Source organism: Dermacentor silvarum, chromosome 2 (assembly GCF_013339745.2).
Source record: "Dermacentor silvarum isolate Dsil-2018 chromosome 2, BIME_Dsil_1.4, whole genome shotgun sequence".
Classification (NCBI taxonomy): Eukaryota; Metazoa; Arthropoda; class Arachnida; order Ixodida; family Ixodidae; genus Dermacentor; species Dermacentor silvarum.
The window spans coordinates 25,808,909-25,836,449 of NC_051155.1; the positions used below are offsets into that span (position 1 = coordinate 25,808,909).

The 27,541-nt window shown below is 47.9% G+C and overlaps 1 protein-coding gene across 1 annotated transcript; it reads right to left on the reverse strand.

Annotated features, from left to right (window-relative positions):
- LOC119439934 (arylsulfatase B) lies at positions 1-27,495 on the reverse strand. Its single transcript, XM_037704898.2, has 3 exons — positions 27,372-27,495; positions 24,578-24,878; positions 1-105 (listed from the first exon to the last, which is right to left on the reverse strand). The coding sequence occupies exons 1-2, from the start codon at positions 27,493-27,495 to the stop codon at positions 24,607-24,609; spliced, it is 396 nt and encodes a 131-aa protein (XP_037560826.2). The 3' UTR covers positions 1-105; positions 24,578-24,606.
- Between the last annotated feature and the right edge of the window lie 46 nt (positions 27,496-27,541).

Here is a 27,541-nt window from a genome sequence, read left to right on the forward strand (position 1 = left end):
CGATGTTGAGAAGAACTTCGCTTCTTGGTGTTGGAACGCTGGCATGTTTGAGTGACCGAAAATGGCTGACACCGTCAATGCCTGTCAGGTTGGTTGCGTTTCCACCTGCGGGGATACGGCTCTCATTAGTTATCACGTGCACTGCTAGACGGAGATGCAGTATCGCTCAAAATGCGAAGGATTGATAGCGATAACGAAGAATTTAACAATACAGCAAGTAATCTTGCAGATTTGTAGGCCCCATCACCATCATCAGGCTATCTTTTTTTTTCTCTCCACTGCAGGCCAAAGACCGCTTCCTGCGACCTCCTATATTACCCCTTTCGTGCGCTAGCTGATTCCAATTGCGCCTGCAAAACTAATAAAGTTAGGCCCCATAAACTCTAGTAAACTGCCGTTTACTAAATGAACAGCGTTTCAGTGGATGACAACCATCACTTATCATAACTCTGGCGGGTTCAGGAGCGCTGGTAGCAGGGAGCGCGCGTGCTTGTCCCAAAAAGAACGTCTCCTGGTGCCGCTCGCTCTACCATGTCAATTTGGCGCGTCTGCAAACAGATCCCGTGTCCTGTAACTTTAGGCACGTGGGAAGAGAGCACGCATGAAGCCAACATTCTTTACGGGACGCCCTTTCATGGTAGCTCTTCGGCCTGGCAACCGGAGCTGTTAACCTACAACATATGTGTACTTATGCGCTCGAGTTCGCGATAAGTCGTGGGCAGCCATGGCTGGACCGCAATAAGGCGAAGCGCCGTAAAAGAAACGCGGTCGTTCTATTTACTACGCTGTAATTTTCACACCAAGGACAATGTAAATGAAGCGGAAAGACGTGCGCAAACTTTCAACTCTTTATTGTTCGAAGGCGCATGTCAGGTATGTAGGTATATACGACAAGAAAGGGTGACAGAAAGTAAATTCAAAACATGAGCTGAAAGAGGGAAATCAAAGTCAGTCTGGCAAATCTGATTCTACCAGGACAGGATAGCTTGATCTAATATACCATTATATACAGTCTTAGTGAAGAGACGTGACAACCACGATGTAAGAATATTCAGGTGTTGACATTGCGTGCGTGCGAGCTTCCATTAGCCCCGAGAACAACCATGACGTCATGCTCGCGGCGCCGTGAGCGCCGCGAGCATGACGTCATGGCAAGGACTCGCGCCTATCGTCTACTACAATTCTGGCTGCATCCGCGCGCCTTCTGCAGTGTTTCCGTTTGTTCGCTCTCGTTCCCTATGCTAGTACACTTACACTGACAGTCCACTTACAGTCCTCGCAATATACTTTTACGATGTATTTGTTCGTCAAAAGTTATTGAGAGTGCTTATTTCCTAGACAACAATGTATTTCTCAAAGACAACGTTACAGTGTCAGCCAACGGATCTCAGTCCAGAGCGGTGTGGGTTTTTCATGCACAGTTCTATAGTCTGCAGCGGTAGCTCAAGTAGATAATAAAAGCGTAAATTGTAAAACATATTATGGAACAATCCAGTTAAGCGACCAAACTTGCCATGTTGCAAGAAACTTCTAACAAACGCTGGCTATAAATGACGTCTACAACATTTACCTGCAATTTTAACCCTCTAAAAGTTGTTTGCTCACGACGAGATGTACCTGGAAAAATATTGAATTTTCGTATTTCGAATTTTCGCAGAAACGTGCGGCCATAGCACGATGAGTATACTACTGCAGTATAGATTATGCCAGTGCTGTTGGCTTTTTAACAGCGGAGCTGTTCAAGCTCTTGGTTAGGCGCGTAGTGAGAACAAAAAGCTGCTCCTGGCGACGACGTCACCGCGCGTTGCCTAGCAACGCCTCGCACAGCTGGTGCGAGGCGTTCCTATGTGACGCACGTGACGTTATCGCTCGGCGAGGTTACCATCCTCTCCCAGGTTACCCTCGCCACAGTACGAAGCGCGGCCGACGTATCCGGCGTTCGTCGGTCTGCTCCGGCTGCAGACGGCGTCGAGATGCGACATGCTGCATTTCGCGCCGGCCTCGTCACCAAGAATGAACCGCGTCTCGTCGAGCAAGATTGGTGGTGGATAGCCGCGATTGTGGAAGGTGCGAAAACCGACCCCTCCATAGACGATTTCATATTCGATACATGGGCGCCGCCATCTTGGGCTGTTACACAAACAATGTCTCAGTATTATGAGAAGTTGTCACGTAACATAGTCATGAAACGCTGAACGCATTTATACAACTGTTTTCATGCTTGCGAATCGAGTGTACTGAGGAACTTAAAGAGCAACCAGCGTGTAGAAAGCTTAAGGAGCAAGAGGAGTGCCGAGCTGCCATCATCCCCTACGTTCATTCCTTCTCGCACAGGCTGAAGAAGGTGGCTTCTAAATTCCGCGTAAGGGTTGGTTTGCGTGCAAAACTAAACTGCAGGGAATGTGTCCCATTCAGACAAAATGTTTATTCGAATCGTTTTTCTTGCGGCCTACATTGTATCGGTCAGACTGGAAGATGTTTGAACCAGCAATCAACAAGCGCCTTCTTCACAAGGCGTGTCTGAACAGGGGGGATTGCAAAGTGAAGCATGATATGTAGTTTGTTCCTTGCACACAAAATGTGTCTTATTCGATTGCTTTTTCTTGCAATGTTCATTATATCGGTCAGATGCTTGAACAGTCGGCTAAAGGAGCACCATAGTTCTTCAAAGGGGCCCTGAACCACTTTTTATCAAAGTGGAGAAAGTCATTTCAAGTGAAAATAGGCTATTTCAAAAATACTTTGCCGCAAAAAGTACTGCAATGCTTCAGCAGAAGTGGAGTTATTGGAAAACAAACACGGCATCCGCGGTGCGTCCACTTCTTCAACGCCTTGCACCGCGAAGGCTACGGCGGAGTGGGGCGTGGCCACAACGCTCCACCTTCTAAATGTCACTTGTGGCGTGCAGTTCAAATTTTGTTTTGGGTATTAACGACGAAGCCAGTTTCGATTTTGGCACCTACGACGCGCCAAACGTAAACCAAACGCGGTTGTCCTCAGCAAGCCTGAGTGCGCTTAGGCAGTGGACTCGTCGCGGCATCCCGCAGTGGCCGCGGTATCAGCACTACGTAACACACCGCAGCTACATGCAGCCGTAATGCGTATGAACAGCGTTTTCTTTGTGCACGACAAGGCTTGAGTGGGTGCTCGCCCTCATATGCAGCCGTCTGACCATGCTACGTGGTGCGGACTGGCTTTGTCCTTCACCAGCTTGACAGACAGATAGTCGCCACATCCAATTTGCGCATTTTTGAACCGCTATAAATTAGTCTGCACGTCTGGCCGGAGCGGCCACGAGTGAGCGTGCGTTGGCAAGCATGAGTATGGTCCGAGTTTCGCGTGGACCAAGGCTAGTTGAGCGTTCAAAACTGCTTGAAATTGGCGAGACCCGACGGCTACGACAAGGGGCATAGCTAGGGGGGGGGGGGGGCGCTGATGGGGCTTAAGGCCCCCCACCCCCCCGAAATTTTTTCGTGCTGTCATGCACCACCGAACAAAACAACCACCGGCGCCGGGAATCATTCTGGATTTTGTCTACAATGTCTTTTTGACGCTCGAAAAGAAATTTCGGTGCGAAAATTGCGAACTCGGGCTGGATTTCGTGGCAACGCACATGCACCTGGAGTCACATAACGTAAGGAGCCCCAGCAGAGCACAAAGTTTCAAGGGCTTTTCGGTAGCGAACGGGCGCGTCGCGGCATCTCGCAGCGGCCCCGGAATCTACGGAGCGCATGGATTTCAATGCCGAAACTTTATGGGTATAAAGTTCTGATAACCTTTTGACGCGAAAGGTTCACTGACATTTTCAAAGGCGTGCTTCTGATTTTTAATTCTGGAACTTTCTGGGTTCAATGTTTTATTGCGATAGCAATTATATGGACACTCAAAAGCAGATTTCTGCCGTCGGCGTCGCCGTCGCCGTAGCCGTCGCCGTCGCCGTGAGGTTCCGTATGACGTCATTTGGAGAAGAAATCGTCGCCGCGCGCCGAACGCTGTATGTGCGAGTGAAAGGGCGCGAGGGGCGCGTCTTTCACGGAGAGTGAACGCACGGCGGAGAACAAACGCGCGTTCCGCGCCGTGCTCGCTTAAGGGCTGCAGAAGTAGGCGTCTCTTTTCTCCTTTACAATCACCATATATGTAGAGCAAACGCACCTTCTTCCGACGCGCGAGAAGCCGTGGGGGAGGGGGAGGGAAGGGAGGCGACGTTTAGCTGCGGCACCAAGTGCCTATTTATATCACAGGCTCCGGCAACAGTCACCAACGCCGCACGCATTTTGAGCGAACGCGGGCAAAACGCCGATGGCGTCGACAACAGTTCTGCGTGTTGCCGATGCTGCTGCCTGTCCAAGTTTATACAGCTGATAAAGCTAATATCATTACTCCGTATAGCTCTCTACAAGTTTGCTATCGCAATTGATGCTTCGCCTTTCAGGTGAAACTGCGACCACTTTTTTTTATAAACTTGGGCCAACATGCACGCACTCGAACGCGCGTGTCCAAGCCGTGCCAGAAATGGAAGCACGCGTTCGCAATCTTCCACACATACGAAAATATTAAATATCACCGTGACTGTCAGTTGGCATCTGATAATTTTCTCCAAACATTTTCAGGAAGCGCGCCCAATGTGATCGATCTGCTGGACCAGGGCAGGCAAAGTAAAATAAGAGAAAATCGAAGAGAGTTAACGGCCTAATAAACTTGAGAGAGTTCTTTTTTGCGGGCGGCAAGGTCTGGCTCTCCATGGCGATAGGGGCACTGGTCCTTTGGACTTAAGCAAAGCCCCTCTGAAAATACTGGTATTTCCAGAGCACTTCTTCGCATGCGAGCTGATTGTGGAGATACATATCTGAAGAACCATTTGGAAAGTTGCCCCAGTAATGCCTCGTATTTAAACCAGACGTACAAAACCAACTTATAGAAATTTGTGGTGAAATTATCAAAGAAGGCCTAGATGCAAAAGTGAACGCTTCAGGCTGGTTCTCCGTACTTGCTGACGAAACGACGGATATTGCTGGAATCGAAAAGCTTACTGTTTGTGCAAGGTACCTAAACAAGGAAGGAAAAAAATAAGAGGTGAAAGGCACAGATGTTAAACAGGTTAAGTGTCCGGTTGGCTACTCTGCACAGGGGGAGGGGGTAAAGGCAGAAAAGATTAGAAAACAAGAGAATATTAAAAAGAAAAGAAAAAGAAACGTATCAGTCCGCACATTCTATAGTTTTTCACTAAGTCCTGTTTCTTTTAAAAAGCGTACTAGCGCTTTTAAAGCAGTTCGTTCCGACGTCGGCTTGAACCAGGGACCAAGAATTCTGGCTTCCGTAAGAGGACGTCTGTCTATCTTGTCGAGCGTGGTGCTGAGGAAACGATATCTAAGAAGTGTTTTTAGGTTTTAGCACAGGAATAGATGCCTTCTCTCATTGATACTGCAGGTTATATGTATATGTGTAGAAACTGCTGCAGATTCTAGTCACACTTCAATTTACACTGCTAGCGCAGAGAGATTTTCAAACGTGAGATTACAAAAAAAAAAAAACACTTACGCTCTACGATGTCTGAGGAACGCATGGTTATGCTGGCGCTTCTATACGCCCAAAGAGACGTCGCCATCAACGTGTCCGAAGTTATTGAACGCTTCGCTAAACTTCCCCGCCGAGTGAAGTTTATCGTTTAGATAGCGAAGCAGCAAAAATCAATGCGTGTAAAAATATCTGTTCCTTCACTTTACTATATAAGCTCGTAATTATGAAAACGTATGACTGTTCATTAGCTTGTAAAACCACAGAAATTTTCACCGTGTATTGTAACAGTTGGCATGATGATCAAAATTATCCTGCAAATGCAAAAATTACGGGGACATCAATAACCAATTTTGACCGACCTTGCTCATTGAAAGCCCGGCACACGCGGCGTTTTCCAAAACCGCACTCGTATGTTGGGTAAATCAACTTGCCGCATCATCTGTCGCTTTCGTTTGCCATTTTCTTTCCCATTTAGCTACATGTTTTTACTTCTTTTTTGAAACGAAGCAATACCCTTCTTTTTTGGGAGGTGCAGAATAATTGTTGCCGCTGTGCAGGCAGTTAAAATACACATTTTCGTATTGATTTCTGCATTATTTTTCTATTATTCTAGCCACATGGTGCTGTCGCGACCGCAGCATGGCCCAAATGCATATCACGATTTCTGACATCATAGTTTTGTTCTTGCCTGGATCGTCTGTCTTTATACTCGTATGCCTGAAGTTTGCTATCTGTGACGGCGCAACATGTTTGTCTTGTTTGACGCATTATATACAGTGACGTTTCCTTAGATACGTAGATTTATTGCAGACGTTTACGTATATTTAAATATCTTGTTGCGATGTTTTGTGTATACAAGCAGTGAACTTGGTCTCACGCGACACTTTCTTGCCGTTCATTTTCGAATTTGTATATTCCAGTCTATCTTCGCATTTCTAATGCATATTTTGCGGAAATTCTTATTTTTATATGAACTCACTGTTGCGACTATAATTTCGGTGCAATTACAATATACGACTGGCAACATCTGCTTCTGCGCAATCCATTGCAACGAAGCACAGCGTCATTGAGGTGTTTCCCTGGCCGTTACATATGTACAAAAAGGTAAACAATTTTGTTGAATGACTAAGATTCATCAAAATATTTGTCCTCAACTTGTTCATTTTATGGCCTTCACGTTTTTCATATCAGCTGCATGCACTGCTTTGCTGGTTTCGAACTGATATAGTTCTAAAGTTCGCGTGATATTTTCTTTACTTATTAGATAGACAAAAAAAAAACGCGGAAGCATTGATATCAGCTATTTCTGTCACAATTTTTGGGACATGCGAAGATATTCTTTTATGAAAAAATACATAATTTACTTGTATTTACAGTGCGGAGCGTTAAATAATTCGGTTGCAGCATGTAATATACAATAGCATTGGCAATGGCAATGCAGTTATTATTCATGTATTTGATGCCTCGACAACTTTTATAAAGAGGAGGCCGCGTTGCAACTTGAGCCCTCCCCCCCCCCCCCCCGATCAAAATTGCTGGCTACGCCACTGGCTACGACACCGATAAGCAGTGTGGCCAAAGTTTATTTCCTACGCAGGCTGCCGCGATCCAGCGTGAGCAGACGATAATCAGTGTCTTTTGTACGTGCGTAATCATTATCGAAATTCGACAGCACATTTTCGCTTCTTTCAGCCTGTTTATTGCACTTAGTCAATAAATATACACAGTAACGATAGGAACAAGCACACTGATCCAAACTCTTTTTGAATGACGTCAGCTATTGGCGAATAGCAGCCGCGTATGGGAATCCGCTAATGGGGTGAGGACTTGCGTAGTCGCCATCTGTCGGAAGCGGCTCGCTTGCGTAGTTTGAGGGTTAACGCTGTGCGTTCCTCATTTTGTTTGGCTGTCGGCGCTCAATAAAAACACAACGCGGGAGCCCTCCTGGCCATTTCTGTAAGTACTCTCCCAGCGAGGGAGGTTTGTTACTGCCAAAATAGTAATATTGGGCAAACAGAAAGCGCAGTATTGTTTACAGGTGCGATCTCATTACCGAATACGTACAGTGAACGCCCATTGCGCGCGGTCGACCTGATGGAGACCCCCGAACCAGCTTGCGTGAAAGGTTGAAGTCACTGAGATCACACTATGTGAAATATGTTCTTATAGTGTGCTGTTCGTATAACCAAATGGAGTATAACAGAATGAAGACTCAATGCCACGATCGCACGGGTTCGCAGCGACCGACTGCGTGTCTGCATGCATGTCCACCTGCATGAATGTTTCGCTGCGAGGCCACAGCTTTAGGCCACAGCATATGAACATTGACCGTACACGAGAAACCATTGTTGCGCGGACGCTATCAGAGTTGTTAAAAAATTTCAGCATTTCCACTACTGCAAAGATGGAAACCAGCGAAGCTGTGACTATGGTCGGTCTGCTTGTAGTGAATATTGCCCCGAAGATGAGAAGGCGTATCGTCGTTGGGCATGACCTAACTGAACATGTTTATCATGAACGTTCCGGTTGAGAAGCTCGCGTTGAAACCTGGCCGTCGCACCGGGAAAGTTGGCGCTAGCGTTACCGAGGCGTGCACCACCAATAGGTCGGCGCACTCACTCACACTCACTCGCACTCATTTCAAAGGCGTGAGTGCGAGTGAGTGCCAGTGAGTGTGAGTGGAAGTGAGTGCGAGTGAGTGCTGTGAGTGTGAGTGTAGGTGAGTGTGAACGTGGCGAGTGCTTCTGGGTGTATAGAGGTGAGTGTGAACGTGAGTGTGAGTGCAGGTGAGTGTGAAAATTAGTGAGTGCTTGTGAGTGGAAGTGAGTGTGAACGTGGTGAGTGCTTGAATGATAAGCAGAGGTGATATCGGTTCACCTTGCTTGAAGAAAAATGGAGGCACGTTGTGTATACAAGCTCACTCGTGGTGATGACTTATCGCGCTAGCAGATTGTGCACGCCAAGATAGAAACCACTCACTAAGGTCGTATTAATCCAAGGTTCAGGCATGAGTGAGACAATGTATAATGAAATGAGTGGATATATTATATTGCGATAGCAATTATGTGGACACTCCAAGCGAACTACTGCCGTGGTCATGGACGTCGTTGTGAGGTTCCCTATAAAGTACAAACACGGTAAAATCGTTGCCGCGTGCCGGCGGTGCGCTGCGTGTGCGAGTGAAAGCTTGCCAGGGTCAGCGGACACTTGCTGCTCAATCTCGTGCGCGCGAGCGAATAGGCGGGGCGGAAGCGCGCTGCTTCTGTCGTGCGTCAGGCACGCGAGGGGGGGGGGGGGGGGTTGGAGGGGAGGAGGGTCGTCTTGCGCAGCGGCGGCCGCGTGGGTGTCTACCTCGAAAGCGATTTGCGACGTGGAAAAAGTGCGCGCCCGCGCGGGCCTCCTCTTCCTCTTCGAAGCGATTTGCGATGTGAACAATGTTCAACTGGAGCCGGTAACTTCGTATGCGCTTTGCTTTCGACGTTTAGTTCGCTTTGAAGCGAGAGGCAGCACGAAGGTCAATTCGCTCGCGGCTATCTGCGCCCCCTTACTCCAGCGTTCTGACAGCGAGTTTCCGCGGTCATCGAGCGAGATGCGTTCATGCGTGATGCGTGTGCGCGTGACAGCGTGCTTGTCTATTTAGTTAGTACGCGAATGTTTACAAGTTTATACAGCCCATTAAACTACTATCCTTGCTTCGTATAGCTCTTTACTAATTTGCTATCGCAATCGAAGCTTCGCCTTTCGGGCAAAACTGCGACATTTTCTTTAATACGCCAGGGAATATGTATGGGCTGGAGCGCTGATGGCAGACATATCCAAATCATGACCGGAAAGTCTTTGCCATGAATTCCACTGAGTGAAGACGCTTAATACCGTGTGATTTGCTACACCTTTGCTGGTCATCCGCCTTCAGAGGGGGGAATGGCTGCTCATTTTCTTCCTGCTTCCCTCTTAAACGTGTACGTACACGCTCCTCATATAAACAGGCAGAGCGGAAGAGGAACTAGCCAAGTTAGCACAGAGTAACCGACACGCACGCTCGCATACATGGAGAAAAGGCGAAGATGCAATGATAGATACCACTTCGTTCTCCCTTTTGTGTTTGTTTCGGCGTTAAGTGGTTGACTAAGTATACGGACAGTCAATCTCTCCCTCTATTTCCCGCTCTCTTGGCTCAATCTGACCGAAGAGAAGCTTAGCGAGCATGGGCGGCAAGCATGAACACGTCTAATGCCAATGACAGAGAGATGGACAGGGAGAGGTTGGGGCTGACGTCAATGTTTATGTCACCATGAATAAATTGAAACGAAAACTTTAGTCGTGCTAGTTGTGCTCTACTTTTCAGTGTTAATAAACCAGCTTACTTTAATAATTGAGTCAATGGATCCGTTAACTTGTATTTATTGAAACAGAACCTTATTGCCTTCCTTTGCACCTCTTCCATTCTTGCAATGAGTTCTTTTGTGTACGGAAACCAAATAATATTGGCGTGCTCCAGCACTGTTCAAACAAGCACTTTGTAGGCCAGCAAATTTTATCTGGGGGTGCAAGACGAAGGTGTCCTCTCAGAAAGAAGGGTCGCTTTTGTGCTCAGCATGTACATTGATTTCCACTTGAGGTTATTTTGTTAACATGGCTTTCCCATCGGAGAGCGTATGTTAAAGTGACACCTAAATATTTACGCTGAAATGCACAAGTGAGAGATGTGTCATTAATATTGTAAGTAAACTCAGATATCTGTTTCTTTCTTACTGTTAGCGTTACAGATTTTTGGGCATTTAGAGTCATCTGCCACTCCTGACACCAAGAAAAGGCAGAATTTTGTATATGGTAATTATCACTGTGACTAATAATTTCGCGGTACGAAATAGACGGATGTTACCATGTAATCGGGAAGGCAAATCTTTTATGTATATTAAAAATAAAACTGGGTCCAAAACACTGCCTTGGGGCACTCCCGATGCAACAGGTGCTAAATTGGAAGCTTCTTTATGCATATACACGAATCTGGAGCGGTATAGATCGGCACAGTGACTCATGAGTGCACTCACTCACACTCGCACTGATTTCAAAGGGGTGAGTGCGAGTGAGTGCCAGTGAGTGTGAGTGGAGGTGAGTGCGAGTGAGTGCCAGTGAATGTGAGTGGAAGTCAGTGCGAGTGCGAGTGAGTGCCAGTGAGTGTGAGTGTAGAAGAGTGCGAGTGCGAGTGAGTGCCAGTGAGTGCGAGTGCAGGTGAGTGTGAGTGTGAGTGAGTGCCAGTGATTGTGAGTGCAGGTGAGTGTGAATGCCAGTGAGTGCCAGTGAGTGTGAGTGGAGGTGAGTTCGAGTGAGTATCAGTGAGTGTGAGTGCAGGTGAGTGCCAGTGCGAGTGAGTGCCAGTGAGTGTGAGTGCGAGTGAGTGCCTGTGAGTGTGAGTGGAGATGAGTGCGAGTGCTAGTGAGTGTCTGTGAGTGTCAGTGGAGGTGAGTGCAAGTGCAAGTGAGCGCCAGTGAGTGTGAGTGGAAGTGAGTGTGACTGCGAGTGAATGCTGTGAGTGTGAGTGTAGGTGAGTGTGAATGTGAGTGAGTGCGGGGCCTGGAAAAAATATGGTGAGTGAGAGTGAGTGAGTATTCTCCCACACTGCCGACCTATGGCACCACCGTTGTCGGGTTCCTAGAGGGCAAGACGACGCTGACGTTTGGCGTCAACCTCGTGCTCTCTCAACTGGGGGTCCGGGACTCTTCGCTGACGTTTCGCCTGGACTTCGGTAGCTCTCGCGCTAGAATCGGCACGTCGACGACGAGCCCTTTCCCGAGTGCGTTTGCGGCGGCGCTGCTCAAATGTCTTAGGACACGTCGTCAGTTTCTCATGAATGGCTCATACCCCCTTAAGCAATGGATCACACCCCCGTAAAAGCGGCCTTCCCATTACGACGACAAAAGACAAGTGAAATTCTACGCTGGAATGACTAGCAGCAACGCAGCCAGCTGTGGAATCAGACAACGACGACGAACGCGGGAGCAGTGGCACGAGGGCGTGCTCGACACGGCATCCAACGGCACGAGCGCAAACCGAGGGGCGCCAACGAGCCAGATGAGGAAGAAAACGATGACGCTTGAGCCAATGCTGATGATGATAGTATGTTTCTACATGCGGACAGGATTCTGAGGGCACTAGCCCTTAACAGCTTCGCTGGAATACTCTCTAAATACTACGGAGAGTATCGAAGGAGAGAAGGGGCTGATTCACTCTTCAAGGCATTGTTTCACTCTCTCAAGATGTCGGGAGGAGTGAAACGCATTGTTCACTCTATCCGCAGTGAGAGAGTAAACTGTTATTTCTACTCTGCCCTTCTCAGAGAGAGTAGAATGCCCGTTCCACTCTTGCGGCAACAGAGAGCAAAACGTAGCATATACTGCTTCTTAAGCTGCATGAGGCTGGTCCGAAACATAGCGACGTATCGCTAACGCACGCAGATCAAAGAGCGCATCGTTTTTCGGCACCAGTTTGTGCTCTAGAACAGGCATCCAGAGCACAAAGTGGTGCGGAGATCAGCGCACTACTTTTTGTTTCGGAGTTGTCCCACCGTGTGCCCGCACAACATCGCGGAGCAGCACAGCCCCGGAGAAAGACGATCCGTTCCGCGGGCATGCGGCGGGCGCCAAGGCCAACCAAGAAAAATCTTGTGTCAGCCGGCCACGTTTCGCCGCCGCGAAAAGGGGACAGTCGTTCATCGTTTGATTGAACAACAAAGCCTCCACGGTAAGTCACTTCTAACTTAAGTGGCACCCGCCGGGGTGGCTCAGTCAGCTAAGGCGTTGCGCTGCTGAGCACGAGGTAGCGGGATCGAATCCCGGCCGCGGCGGCCGCATTTCGATGGAGGCGAAATGCAAAAACGCCCGTGTGCTTGCGTTGTAGTGCACGTTAAAGAACCCCAGGTGGTCAAAATTAATCCGGAGCCCTCCACTACGGCGTGCCTCATAATCAGAACTGGTTTTGGCACGTAAAACCCCAGAAAGAAGAAGAACTTAAGTGGCAGATTCTGCGTATATGACGTGCTATCGCCAGTTAGTGATCGCGAAGTATAGCTGCCGCCATTGCCAACGAACTAGGTATGCGTGCTGCGTCATTCGATGTCAATCGCCAAAGCCAGTCGTCGCGATCACTGCATGTGATTTTATCACTTGCCGCTATCCGTAAGAGCTTTGAAAATCGCAAACGCGGAGTGAACGTAGGTGAGGTGCAGAACAAAAGGACCAGAATGTTACTATTCTGTGTTGGAGCATTGACATACTGTAATAGTCGGAAGCTGTTTACAATGTTTTTCATTTCTAAGTTGATACGACTATCAACTTTGCATACACAATCACCTTCTAGCCATTCCAAGTCAGGTAAGTTAAAATCATCCGCAAGCAAAATAGGCTGCCGGGATGCCTCCGAAACAATGTCATACAAAGATTCTAACGGTTTTAAATTTGAACTCGGTGGTCTGTAGAATGCTCCAACAGCGTACGAGGAGTTATCAGGTAGGGTGACTGAGCACCAAATTGATTCAACATCGTTGGTATCAAGATCTAGCATAAACGACTTAAGAGAAAAGTGAATGAACAAAAACACCTCTCCACCGAGGCTGGGCCTGTCCTTCCGCTAAGCAATGAATTCTTTAGGGAATACTTCACTATCCGCGATAGACGGGTTCAGCCACGATTCTGTGCCGAAAACGATGTCAGCCTTAACGGACTCTATCAGACCAGCCAATTCATCGACTTTGTTTATTATGCTCCTACAGTTTACTACAACAGCAACGACGTCACGGCATACTTGTTTGATTTCCTTTCTATTGCGTCATTGTTTCCTGAATGGAACAACTTTTTTTTTTTGCTTTGTCCCACTTGTAGGTCTTTCCGTTAATAACGAGTTTGTGGAAGTTTAGCTTTACCTTGTTATTGCTGTCCGCTTTTTTTTAAACTTTTGTGTATTCCCACAGATGCTTGCGTATTTGTTGGGTCTCGGATGAATAATCCTGATCCACACTGTAGGGTGACCCCTTGACCTTATCAGCATTTGACAGGACGTCCTTTTTTTCCTTATATGAAGAAAAATTTACTAGGACTGGCCTTTTGAACCTATCGCTATAACGACCCACAGGGTGTGCCCTTTGTATCAAATCCAGTTAGATCCCCACGTTAGCTTTGCAAATAGTTTTAACCAAGTTTTCTGACTGAATCCACGTTTCAGAATGGTTTACGTCATCTATTTCATAGAAGACAAAATTTAGCCTGCGACTTCTGTTTTCAAGATCGACGTTTTTGTTTCGCACGGCAGATACTTGTTGTTCAAGCGATCTTATTGCATTTGCTTGATCCGACACTAATTTATTTACGGTTTCAACCCGTTCCTCAGTTACACCAAGCCTACTGTTTACTTGCGCCAGCATAGCCTCGTGCTTGGCTAACCTGGTATCGATGGTATCTAGTTTGCTCAGGATTGCTGCCTGACCAGTCTGTAAACTTTTCAGTACCTCCATTGCTGCTTCGGTGAGAGGTCCAGGATTAAGCTCGACATCACCCGATAGCAACAAAGGAAGAATCAAGTACAAAACTGGATTCACAAAGAGGCAGAAATTTCGCAAAGACAGCCGCGCGCACATTCGTTTGCGACGGTGCGCAGTAGCACTTATCATGGGAGGAGCCGGCAACGCACATAGCGGACCATGTAGTTGCATTGGATAGTAAGTACTAACCTGCATAACCAACAGTGGTGTTAGCTGCATGTCAGCCAGCGTGCCGGATCCAAATCCCACGAAGCCAAAGTGCTGCGCATTCAAGTAAGTTCGGTTGATTTCACGTGGTCCTCGATGTTCAGAAGAGACTGGTAGTTCGTCGTCGAAGAGCGCCTCATCTAAACGCTGATGTAAGCCGGTGATAACTGGCAATCCGCTGTTGAACTTGGTTGTCGCCGTGGCCCATCCGATTTCACTTGATGAAGACGGTTTCGGCGATAGTGGGAGCAGTACCCGCTCACCATCTACTCCAAGCAGGATCGCTGATCCGATTGCAATAAGGACTTGCATAAGCAACAGTGGTGTTAGCGGCATGTCAGCCAGCGTGCCGGCCCGAAATCCCACGAAGATAAAGTGCTGCGCGTTTAAGTAGGTTCGGTTGATTTCACGTGGTCCTCGATGCTCAGCAGAGACTGGTAGTTCGTTGTCGACGAGCGCCTCATCCAAACGGTGACGTATTTCGGTGATAACTGGCAATCCGCTGTTGAACTTGGTTGTTGCCGTGGCCCATCGGACTTCACTTGATGACGGTTTTGGCGATATTATTATGATGAAGCACTTGTTCTTGGCGGTAGACTACAGGATCAACTGACCAAACGAGGATGTCAACTGCATGCATTATGTATTGTGCCTTATGTATCGTCGCTAGCTTCCAAGCTACAGGAAGGAGGGCGAGGTTGAAAAGGACTGGTGCGGGTACAGATCCTTGTGGGACACCACCATGTGCGACAAACTGACCTGTTGTGTGGCCAGCCAGGTGAATGTAGAAGGTGCGAGCATGCAGGAAGGCTTGGACGAATGAGAAGACACGGCTAGGGAACTGAAGCCAATGGAGAATTCGAATAATTGCTTGGTGACTCACTTGGTCATACCCTTTGCGGATGTCAATTGCCAGAATAGTGCGAATTCTTCAGGAGCGGACTTCGATGAGAGCCATAGAAGAAAGGTACTCAAGGCCATCCTCAGTGCCCAGATGAGGACGTAACCCCATTTGGCCTGGATGATACCTGGAGTATCACTCGAGCCACCATGTGATACGTGTCGCGAGCAGACGCTCCATCAGCTTGCCTAACGTTGAGGTTAGCGCTATTGGGCGCATATAATAAGCGATATTGTGCGGTGGCTTTCCGGGTTTGGGAATAGGGACCATTTCTGCATAACGTCAGAAGTCAGGAAGGGCTCCTGTAGCCCAAGTTTCGTTTATGACACCTAACAGTACATGGAGAACCTTGCCTTCCGTGTTTTATAAAGTTCATACGGTATTCCATCCGGTCCTGGTGCCTTGCCTGGCTTCGACAGGTCTATTGCCGCTAAAAATTCCGCCATAGTGAAGGCAGCTTGTATTCCCTCGACGTCGGCGAGCGTAGGCGGCGTGCCTGCGTCCGTGGGAAGGCCGTTTTGAACAACGAAAGGAGGGCGTGCTGTGTTCGAAGCAGGGAAAAGGTGTGGGTGACCGTTTCGGCGATTACAGCTAATGTCTGACCAGATGCTAGCAGCACGCAGGCTGCAGGTTCTGGAGGGTACCGACCGCGTTCCATTACATGGAAGGTGCGCCAAATAGAGGCATTGGACGATGAAGGGCCGAGGGAAGAGCATCAGTATATCCAGCGGCCACGTTCTAAGTGGTGTTCATGGCGCCGAGCTACTGCAGTAAGGCGTTAGGCCTCCAACCGGAGGGCATTTGATGAAGGGTCACGTTCTGATGCAAGTTCTCCTTGGCGGCGCGACGCCCAGAGACGCAGAAGTTGCAAATCTGGAGCGGTTCGCGATTAATCAACCCACGACGTACAGGTTGCTTCAACTAGTGCCGCACTAAGACAATGGGATGGGTCCTGCATGGAGCTGGATACAGTGTTTTCTGATACCATCCTATATCGATCCCAGTCCACCACTCGACACAGCCGGCGAAGGCGGCCTGTTCCGCCCGAAGATAAGCCAAGGTGAATCGTATATGGTGGTCACTACCCCAGGCGTCGGGTTCACATGACCACGAGACTGTCGTCCTTCCTAGCCACCAAGGTAGAAAGGTGGCTAGGAAGGACGCCGCCACACTCACCTGGTGAGTGTGGCGGTGCGCGAGGGTGGTCACGCCGACGAGTAGGCACTGACAAATTATTAAGCAGTGTCAATTCGGCATTCATAAATGTGTCCAACACACGTACCACGGGCACAGGAAATGGCGTAACCCCATTTGGTGTGGGGCGCGTTAAAATCCCCTGCAACCATAATGCGGCAACCAGGATGTTTCTGTCGTAGGTGCGCCAACCAGCCGAGACCCAATCGAGCCCCACGACCACTGTAGGGATGTGCATAGTACGAAACCACGATAGCGTCCGTGCGTTGGAGACGAACCAATACGGCCACAATTTCTTGCCATAAAGTGTACCGCCGTGAAATATCGACACGGGTCTGATAAAGGGTGGATCGTACATAAGCTGCAGCCTTTCCTGGAGAGGCATCAGGCGTAGCACTCCTACGGTCCAGCATTGAAGGCGATGAGTATGCCACAAGTCCTGAAATGGGTGATAGGCCGTTAGTTTGTTGAAGCACTAGAGTCCAAACACGCAGTTTCCCATATCAATGCGGGACCACCGCTTGCGCTGGCTAAGTCCGACGAACGCCGTTGGCGCGCTTGCTGCTTTGTTCGCTTGGTTTAGGGCACAAGTTCTCCCAATAAACTCTCCAAGTTTACCGCCGACGCAGTGTGTCTTTCTGTCTGCCAATTTGGCAGCCTGCAATACTTAGGTGCAGCAGGCAGGGCTTAGTTTACTATTTTAATTATTGTTATTTTTACTAATTTTTATTGCCCAACACAATCCTTATGTCTGCCTGCTTACCAGGCAGCTCACCCTCAGCAACGTGACAATATGTTTGATTTCGTGCTGTGTTTGTGCACGTGAACGAACTGCAAGAATGCCCGGCTGCTGTTGCGCTACCAACTGCAAGTCGAACTATGCAGGAGGGCCGAGTGTGCGAGTGCACATGTTTCCGAACGAACGTGTTTCCGGTGTGGCGGGCGTCATGGACAAGAGCGGTTTCCCATAAGGATTTTGCTCCGACGAAGAACACAGTGGTAAGATATGGCCTATGATTCGATACGGGGGCTTTTTATTAACGCAACGCACGTTTTTGCGGCTGAACGTATCCAGCACCAGCTTAATCGGCCTGCTTGCGTTGTCTGAACCTGAAACGTGAACATACTTATTTTGTTCTATGGAAAGCCAAACCGAGCCGTTTACGTTTTCGGCATTATTAAACGTGTTCCGACATAATTATTTTTTGTCATTTCAGCTCTGCGAGAAGCATTTTGTAGCCAGCGACTATGTTAAAACGTCAAAGTACACAGACGTGAAGACCGGGAAGATTATTGAAGTGCCGCTGAAAGACTTCCGGCTGAAGCCGGATGCGGTACCGAGTGTGTTCCCGAATCGCCCTCAATACATCTCTCATCAGAGTGCATGCACTCGGGAGGCTCCGGAGGAGAAAAGAAAACTTGTTGAGGATGAATCGCTCCGCATTGTCATGGAAAAATCTCTGGAAGAAAAACAACAACAGAAGAATAACAAAGCCATAAGCTTTTCTGAATTTCTTCATGCTCTGCCGAGCTCCAACACCTCACCGTTTCGGTCTGTGATAAACGTGGAATCGAAGGTTTTACTCCTGGATTTGACTGTTGATCAGGGCGCCTCTGTGCGTTCATCAGTGATTGTTCGAACGACATATGTGTCGAAGTGTATCATGAGAAAACGCGCATTCTGGAACTTGATGGTGTCAGTGTGGCTGTACAGTTGCAGGACTTGCGGCAACTAAGTGACATCCTTCATTATGTTGAGTGTCTGCACACTCCTTATTCTTCCAACAATGTTCATTTGGCTCATCAAGTGCTTGCAACTGTGGTGGTACTTTTGGAGGAGTTGATATGCAATGATAAGCAGCATCAGCTACACGCATGGCACCTGGAAATTGTGAAATTTATAAAATCCCTACTGGAGCTCATCCTTAACAACGCAGCACACTACGCGTCATATCTGCTGGTATTTGCAAGTCTCCTCTACACCATTTCGCCGCACGCATATCGATTCCTGAGAGGCTCATTGAAGGTAAAGCTTCCTCACCCTTAAACAATAAGACTTCTCTGCTCCGCTCAACACGTTAGCCCAGCCAAAGAGCAGCAAGTCTCCTGTTTTATGTCATATGCTAAGAAGGTTCCTACCACAATGAAAGAACATGAAAAGATAGTAACTTTAATGATGGATGAAATCCACATTCAGTCATACTTTGATTTCAAAGCTGGATGAATAACAGATGCAGCAGTCAACACTGCACGCCCGGCAAAAACAGCGTATGTTTTTATGACTCATGAGTATCCTTTCTAACAACAGATGTGCATATTTTGCCATGTGGCTACAATTGATGCAAAATGCTTGCATGATTTTTGGCGAATGCTTGTTGTCAAGCTTGAGCATACTCGGTTTAAAGTGATTGCTGTCTTATCTGACAACAATTCCATCAACAGAAAGACAATGTCGCTGTTATCAAGCCCCCTCCCCGAGACTAAAGATAGTTTATCAACATCCAGCCGACCAACAACGACCTTTGTTTTTTGACGTGGAGCCTGTCCACTTGTTGAAATGGGTCAGAAATAACTGGTTAAACCAGCGCAATGTAGGAAGGCGCATGTACTTCCCAGATCCAAAAAGTACAGACCCCAAACCCGAAAATTTTGACAGCATCATTGAACACTTTATGTGAGGTGCATGAGTCTGAACAAAATGAGCTTTTGAAGATTGCTCCGACATTGTCATTGAAGGCATTAAATCCTTCTAACGTGGAGATCGAGGCAAAATGTAAAGTTGGCATTGAGAATATTCAGTTTATCAACTGTGGTAACACTTCGTAATAGCAACCTTCAGCACGGCTCAGTACATCAACACGCTGCTAACATGGTGGAACTATGTTATCGTTAGCACTCCACGAAAGGGTCAGCTGCTTTCATACGACCTGCAAAAGCCTATAACCTCAACATCTTGTCCCCAGTTACAGTTCTTGGAGAAAATGATGCAGTGCCAAACTACTGGGAAAGCTTGAAGCACGATGCAGGACATTTGACAAGGGAAACACACTCAGCTTTATATCACACAACTCATGGGCTCCACGAGATCACTATCTACTGCCTTGAAGAACTAGGTATGCAGTGTGTTTTGCTGGGCAAGCTTGAGACAGATTCTCTCGAGGATCGCTTTGGTCGGTACCATCAGTTCTATGGTGGAAACTATCATGAGTCAATTCGACAGATTTATGAGTCCGAGACAAAGCTGCTGTTACAGAAAGGGCTCGAGTTGCCAGACATTGACATGATCTGCGATGTTCCTATCATTATTACCAGCTCGCTGCTAAGCCAGTTTGATGTCACAGTGACAGCGATATTGAGAAGAAAGTGGCACGGCGTCCATCTGTGACATATTGTTACGTGTGGGAAGACACAGACGAAAGAGGCTATTTACAGGCTATTTACACAGAAGCCAGACAGCCAGGCCCACAATCGCTCGCACCAAGAGCACAGACACACTTCGTCGTCTTTCGCGCGGCGGCTGGTCTCTTCAACATCTTTCGATGCTATCGTAATACTACCCCCCCGGCGGCAAAAGCGCCGTCACGGTGCTGTTAAATATCCAAGGTGCTTGGAGAGGTGTAGGGTTTGAGCCGGGCTACGTGGACAATATCACTGGTTGTCACAGCGGAGGACGTAGAGGGCGTGGCTAGAACGATTTCGTAGGTGACATCGGTCACTTGGCGGAGCACGCGATATGGGCCTGTGTAACAGGAGAGCAGTTTTTCACAAAGGCCAACTTTACGCGATGGTGACCAAAGCAACACGAGGGTGCCGGGCGCAAAATGCACATCACGGTGACGGAGGTCGTAGCGTTGTTTCTGTTTTTCTTGAGACACTTGCAGACGAGCACGCGCAAGTTGGCGAGCATGGTCAGCACGGGCGATTGCATCACGGGCATAATCGCTAGTTGAAGCTGTGGGGAACGGAAGCACAGTGTCTAGTGGTAGCGTCGGTTCTCGGCCATACAATAGGTAAAACGGGGAAAAGCCAGCAGTTTCGAGACGGGGAGAGTTGTATGCAAAGGTAATGTAAGGTAGAGCGAGGTCCCAGTCACGGTGGTCGGCGGAAACGTACTTCGATAGCATGTCTGTAAGCATGCGGTTCAAACGCTCAGTGAGGCCGTTCGTTTGTGGGTGGTAGGAGGTGGTAATTTTGTGCTGTATTGAGCAGGCACGCATGATGTCGTCAATGACTTTGGACAAGAACGTACGGCCACGGTCGGTGAGCATTTGACGCGGAGCACCATGCATCAAAATGATATCGTGGAGGAGGAAGTCCGCGACGTCAGTAGCGCAACTGGTCGGAAGAGCGCGTGTTACGGCGTAGCGGGTCGCGTAGTCCGCAGCGACGGCTATCCACTTGTTTCCTGATGTAGATTCTGGAAAGGGGCCGAGAAGGTCTAAGCCAACACTATGAAAGGGCTCGGCAGGGATGTCGAGCGGCTGCAGGTAACCAGCGGGGAGCTGGGAAGGCTTCTTGCGTCGTTGGCAAAGTTCACAAGCAGCGACGTAACGCCGTACGGAACGGGCAAGGCCCGGCCAGAAAAAACGGCGACGTACTCGGTCATAGGTTCGAGAGACGCCGAGGTGTCCTGCCGTTGGGGCGTCGTGAAGCTCTTCTAGAACGGTTGAGCGGAGGTGTTTAGGGACTACAAGTAGGAACTCGGAGCCGTCCGGATGAAGGTTACGACGGTATAGAGTACCGTCGCGGAGTAGGAAGAGGCATAGAGTAGTATCGGCCGGAGAGTGTTCCAAACGGTCGATGAGTGCTCTGGTGTAGGCATCACGACGTTGCTCGTCGGCGAAATGAAGGAGCTGGGATACTGAGAAAACGGAAGCAGCACTGTCAGTATTGGAGGAGTCAGAGTCGTCAACAGGGTAACGCGACAAGCTGTCAGCGTCTTGGTGCAGGCGGCCAGACTTGTACACCACGGAATATGAAAATTCTTGTAGCCTCAAAGCCCATCGACCAAGCCGGCCTGTAGGATCTTTGAGAGATGAGAGCCAGCAGAGAGCATGATGGTTAGTGACGACAGAGAAAGGGCGACCGTAAAGGTAAGGGCGGAACTTCGCAACTGCCCAGACAACAGTAACGGCGGCTCGTCTCTTCAACATCTTTCGATGCTATCGTAATAATATGTTGCAGACTACTGCGCTCATGCAGCTCTAAAGAAACTGTTATGCCAATCATGCAAAGAAAATCTGGTAATGGATGATGCAGAGATAGATATTACGAAAAATGTCCTTATTACGAGCATGACCAGGTGTGGGCTGAAGTTCCCGCGTGAACTTGGTATAAATGCTGTACTTACCACAGAAATAGGGCTCGACAAGCTTAAGAGTCTACGCTTCGCCACTCAGTTTTTTGCGCTTCCTAAGGAGAAATAAGTATTAGTGGCTCTTGTGCATGGTATCCTCAATGATGCTGATGACCTGGCTGTTTGTGTTAATGGGCATTCTCCTCAACAAGTCATGCATTACATTTTGAGTGCAGCAGCAAACACCCTTCTAAACAACTTATGCAAAACATCAAACGACAAGTTGTCTGCCATAAAGGCAAAGCGAAAACTTGAAACAGTTAAAAGTTGAGGTGTCTTTTATGCACTTTTGCTTCCACAGTATAGTTTGTAAATAAAATACTTTTTCTCTCATCAATGTCAAATAATATACCCAGCATCCTACCATTCTCCAGAAGGCTTCTAATCTCTATCTTTCTGTTCTGCTTCAGGAAAATCGTGCACGTCGGTGTCCTGCATGCTTGAAGCAATAATTTGTGCAAAAGCAGTAAGTGCATTCATAGAAATGTTATTGCACCATATTTTTCCCGACACTGAGTTGCATGTGCACCTTTACTAATAACGTGTTGCTCCACACAGAACAGACTGTCAAGCTGTATATAATAAACGATCTCATATTGCTGCTGGGCAGAAATGAGTGTCATTTTATGAGTATTCGTGTTTCTTCCACTTTCAACTATTGGCATTTAATTTCATGTAATGTTAAATGTTGTCATTTTTCTAACAAACCTGTTAGAGCTTTTGAAGCTTTAGAAGAAAAGATCTGGGAGTATAAAATATATAGGAATCACGGCAGGGTTGAAAAGTGATTACCTCGTACCTGCGTAATATGGAGAGGATACCCAACACTGATGATAAAAGTTTAGACGAATTCCTTCGAATCATTTAGAAAACGGTTTTTTACATGTATACGCAAAGCGTCTTCTTAAGGCGCGAGGGTACAAACTGTGATGATCTTTCCTGACCGAACTGCGTACATAACTGTAAACGCGGCACTTTAGTTCATTTTTACGTGCAACACGAGTGAGCTAATTTAATTTTATTTCGCGACTACGCGCCACTTATATGGAGTGAAAGGGCGAGGTGAAGCCAACTTCCAGCACGATCTGACCTGCGTGACGTCACGCCACCGTGTGGGGTCCTTCAGTCTTCTAGGTGGTGTTGGGCCAGGCGAGCGTCGATGTCGATTTCTTCATTCGCCAAGGGAGCCGGCTTGTCTTCTATCGATAGTGATGTCCGTTGCCGTTGTGGTCGCACAGTGGACGCTCTAACAGCTGCGTTATATGTAGGTTTGGCCGCATTACTTTTCGCTGTACTTGCTGTTGTCACCTGGCTAGCGTCTTCTTCCAGCGATGCTAGAACGGCGTAACTGTTGTACAGAGGGACTTGTTTCATCGATGGACCTTGAGGGGTGCTTGGTTGCTGCCGAGAGCGGCGTTGTCGAGCTTTCTTAGTAGCTTTCAACTTCATAAGGCATGCCGTAGAAGTGATGTCATGATCATTTCTTTGGCCTAGGCCGCATCAAAAAGATGCTAATGGGTCAGGCTCTATGGTGTCGCCCTTAGGTGGAAAGGGGCACGATGACTTCATGTGTCCCCGTTTAAAGCAGGAGTAGCAGTACACAACGGATGGTTTGAACGGGCGCGAGCGCAGTATGCAGCCGTAGTACATGATACCTTCAGGCTTTCAAGGTCCTGATACGCTCAGGACCTTGAAGCGTGATAAGGCATGTACGACCGCTACCTAGGTAGCGAGCAGCCACAACCTTGTGCGTAGGACACGATAGTTCCTGCAGGAACTTTTCAGGTTCTTCGTCATGGTCAACACTATAGCGCCTTAAATCAGTACCACTGGCGAGGTACGCCTGGACTGGAAGGCCACATTCTTCAGAGACTTGAATCTCTTGCAGTTCTTCTAGCTTATAAACTAGTGCCATCGCAGACACCCATACTGAGACGGTGTGGGTAGGTTTGTGTAGGGTGAAACCTTGAAGTCTGGACGTCTCGACACTTGAATGGTACGATTGGGCAGAGTGGACATGTCGGGCATCTAGCACGAGGCTTGATAACCATTTTGTACAACGATGTCGTTGGCGACACCGGGGGCGTATGTGTCGGTCGAGGGGATGGGCCTTGTGATGAGCGAAGTCTTTTTGGCGCCGCTGGAGCAGCATTTCCATCCGCTGGAAGGCTACTAGGTTCCGTCATTCTCTTGGCCGAGGTGTGCGCTGTGACTGCAGGGCTGCTGTGCTCCGTGCTAGTGGTATCCGTCCTCAGGTTACTTTATTCGCACGTTGCACTCGTCCCCAAGGTGGAGACACTCCTGGCGAGAATGGAAGTTGCATCGGTAACGTTCCGAACCTTTGACACAGCGGACGACCACTTCGATGCTCCGTGTGGAGGCGGCGAGTGCCGCGGGGGCACTCGCAGTGGCGAAGCCGCACAAGAACTCAGGCTGGACGCCGCAGCAGAAGGGTGTAGATGCCGACGAACTTTGTAAATAGGCGCCAGTAGTGATTATGAACCGCCAAATCGGTCCACAAGAACAGCGTTCCAGCAACGGGGAAAACACCAATAAACCGGGTGAAACTCCGGAGCTACGGATAAATACGTCCGATCAGAGCGAGCGCTGGGGGCGTATCCGCCCGTTTATTTGCTTTCACAAGATTTACTAACTCAACCGTCTTGCGTCGCAGGCACTGTTTTAACAATTGCCGAAAAATCGTAAATTTATCTGACCACAATCTGTATTCGAACAGACTGCAGCATCACCTTCGTGAATAGCATTCTGGTTGGAAACAGAAAGATTAACTCGCATTCGAAACTTCGGATGTGCGCACACCCGTTACAAATGTTCCCTGACTGGTGGCTGTTATCATTACTAAACTCACCGGCCACCTCGTAGAGCGTAGGCAACCAGTCAGTTGCGTGGAAGAACCTGTCGTACTCGGTTCCCACGCCGTGCCACAGCGGCGCTGGGGCCCACACGATTACCCGGCACTCGGACGCCACCCTCGAACAACGTGTCCTTCTCTCCCCGTAGCGGCCACGAAGAGGCGCCGTGCGTTTCCCAGAATGTGGTGGGGGCGCCGTTGTCCGAGGTGAACACGAGGAACGTGTTGTTCAGGATGCCAGCTTCGTCCAGGGCGGATACGATCTGGCCCACAGAATAGTCCAAAGCGGCCACCATGCCTGTGGTGATAAAGGCGTAATTTCACAGTGGAGCATTTCGCCAGAGTAACAATATGCATGAATCATCATCACATTTTAATGCAATTAGCATTCTTTGTGAACAACACCCAGTTTGCGCCCCACAAATCCACAATTTTAACAAAAACCGCAATGGTCACAGCACGAGTAACTGGAAGGCAGAGCTACCTTTTAAAAATAAATTTTACATTGGATTAGATTAGCGCTGCTGACAAAATAAAAAGCGCGTTAAATTTATGTCCTGGCGCTCATAGGGACTACAAGTACACTGGATTAGATTAGCGCTGCTGACAAAATAAAAAGCGCGTTAAATTTATGTCCTGGCGCTTTGCAACTTGAGTTGGTCATGTTTGACGCTTTATAGCTTGTTACCCACTTAATATTGCGATGCCTTTGAGGTAGAATAGTAGACCCCGTCCTTGGTGACTTTCAGAAAAATAAACATTGCCTTTTTTTAAAAACGATGTTCAAATTCCAACGTTTTTATGAAACCGCTTACGTTTTGAGGGAAGCTTTAATGTATAACGGCGCTTTGCGGAGCCACGAAAATTACCCCGAAACAAAGCACAGCTTCGCATGTCTATAGACGATGACATTTTTTTAACAGCGAAGCTGTATGTAGCCGTAATTTTTGGTTCGTATCAAGAAACAACCAAGAAAGAAAATAAACTTTCTTGCCGAGGCGGGATTCGAAGAAGCGTATCCCTGGTACCACAGCGAGCGTCGTAACCACTAGGCTATACAGCCACGCTTGCAGAACGTGCATTTATGCGAACCACATCATTGCGTTCGAGCGTCATCGTCCACAGCTGGGGCGTTGGTACGCTCGTGCTCTGCGAGGTGAAGAGGTTTTGCGCGCTATGAGAGCGAGAGAGAAAGAGAGACGCATTCACGGAGCGAGTCTGCTGAAACGCGTTGTTGGCATTGCAACGCGGTGTCGGTGCTGCAAGCTGCGCTATGCAACGCGCAGTGACGGCCGTAAGTCCGAGACGCACAAAAAGAAATTATCATCATCATGAGTAATAAGATGAAAAGTTCACGCGGCATTTCCGGAAAATGTTGGGCTACGATCGCCCAGCTTCGCTGATTCAATCGTTGCGCGGCCGAGTGCAAGGTTAAGCGTTTCTTATTCTCAGTTTAACGTGGCTGGAGAAATAAATTCCTAGATTACACGTTTTGGGGACGTTTTCCATATCCGGGGTGTTTAACCCAGAATTACTTCCCGAATGAAATAAAACAAAAGGTGCATAAAGTTCGACTTTACGCGTTTCTTGCTGTAAAAAATATTCTGATCGAGCACAATACCATTTTCTTAATACTCTCAAATTTGAGAAAGTGGGAAATTCGCTGAAAAGCGTTTTCATCAGCGAAGAGGTGTATATTTTTTTTTTAGGCCGGCAATTTTTTTCTCGCAAGACTGCGTTCAAAATCACAGCCCTAGCTAGGTCCAAAGCCTGTCCTAAGATCAAATTTTATCAAGCTCGAAGATGGTGACCAATACTTCCTGATTGTTCTTATATGTATTCCCCCCATGTATTGTTCTCACTCGGAATTATAGGAATGGCAGTGGTTCTGATTTCGTTCACCATAGCTTGTTCCATATTGAATGTAGTTCCCCAGTTTTTGCTCCTCTTTGTAGGTATATGTGTAGGAAGTTGCAGAAATCGTGCATAAGTGGTATATTTTCAGTTGATCTGCATTTTTTATCTAGCCACGGCTGGTGATGCAGCTTTGCTAATCTATACACCTGATAATCATTGCTATACCACAAAAGGAGCACTTGAAGCTCCTTTACATTGTTCTTCAACTTGACCATAATCTAACGTCTGCTCTATGTTTCCATATGGCTTAAAGAAAGAACTCGACAAGGAATTATTTTGCAAGAATAAAATACGTATAGAAGTCCTGAAGTAGAACTTTAAGCCAAATCTGAATACTTCAGAACTATGTGTTTCAAATTTGAATTATGTTCTTGGTTTATAATAAGTACAAAATAAGTACAAAATAATGCGCCATTAGAAAACGCAGTAAAATGTCCGTTTTCTAAAATAGGCATTAATACGCGTAACCCTCTTCGACTGGGCAACATTTAATTATTAGTGACCGACTTATATACGCTATTTTCCCAGAAAACTCTGATCACTTGCTAACTTCATTAGCTTGTTGCTAGTATTTCCCGCGAACCCTCCGGATGTTCACTGTTAGCTGGAGGGCAGCAGCTAATACTTGTCTAGAAGAGTACTAAAAACAAATAGCTTGTTGAGGCTCTCAAAACACTCGTCGTCCGGCAGTATATTTTATCCGCGTGGCGTCAGCAACCATCCACGTCGACGCCTTGAGAAGTCCGATGTGGGCGTTGCTGAATCCCATCATTGCGTGATGGGATTCAGCAACCATCAAAGAATCATACCATCAAAGAGTTGGGCTTAAACACGCAATTGAAGTTCATTTCAAGATAAGCAGTGATGAACTCACCTGCGTAGCGGGTGCGGTTCGCGTGCCTGATGAACTCGTACCCTCTCATGTAGTGCTCTGGAACCTCCAGCCGCTCGGGGGCGGTGCTGTAGTGCGTTGCATAGTGGGCCACGTACAGAAACATGGGCTGCAAAAACGAGCACTGAGCTATGCATACTGCGCATCCAGAG

Coding starts and splice junctions, on each gene's coding strand:
- LOC119439934 (XM_037704898.2), bottom strand. CDS start 27,495: ATGTTTCTGTACGTGGCCCACTATGCAACGCACTACAGCACCGCCCCC. Junction 24,879..27,371: donor GAACCGCACCCGCTACGCAG/GTGAGTTCATCA, acceptor TTATCACCACAG/GCATGGTGGCCGCTTTGGAC.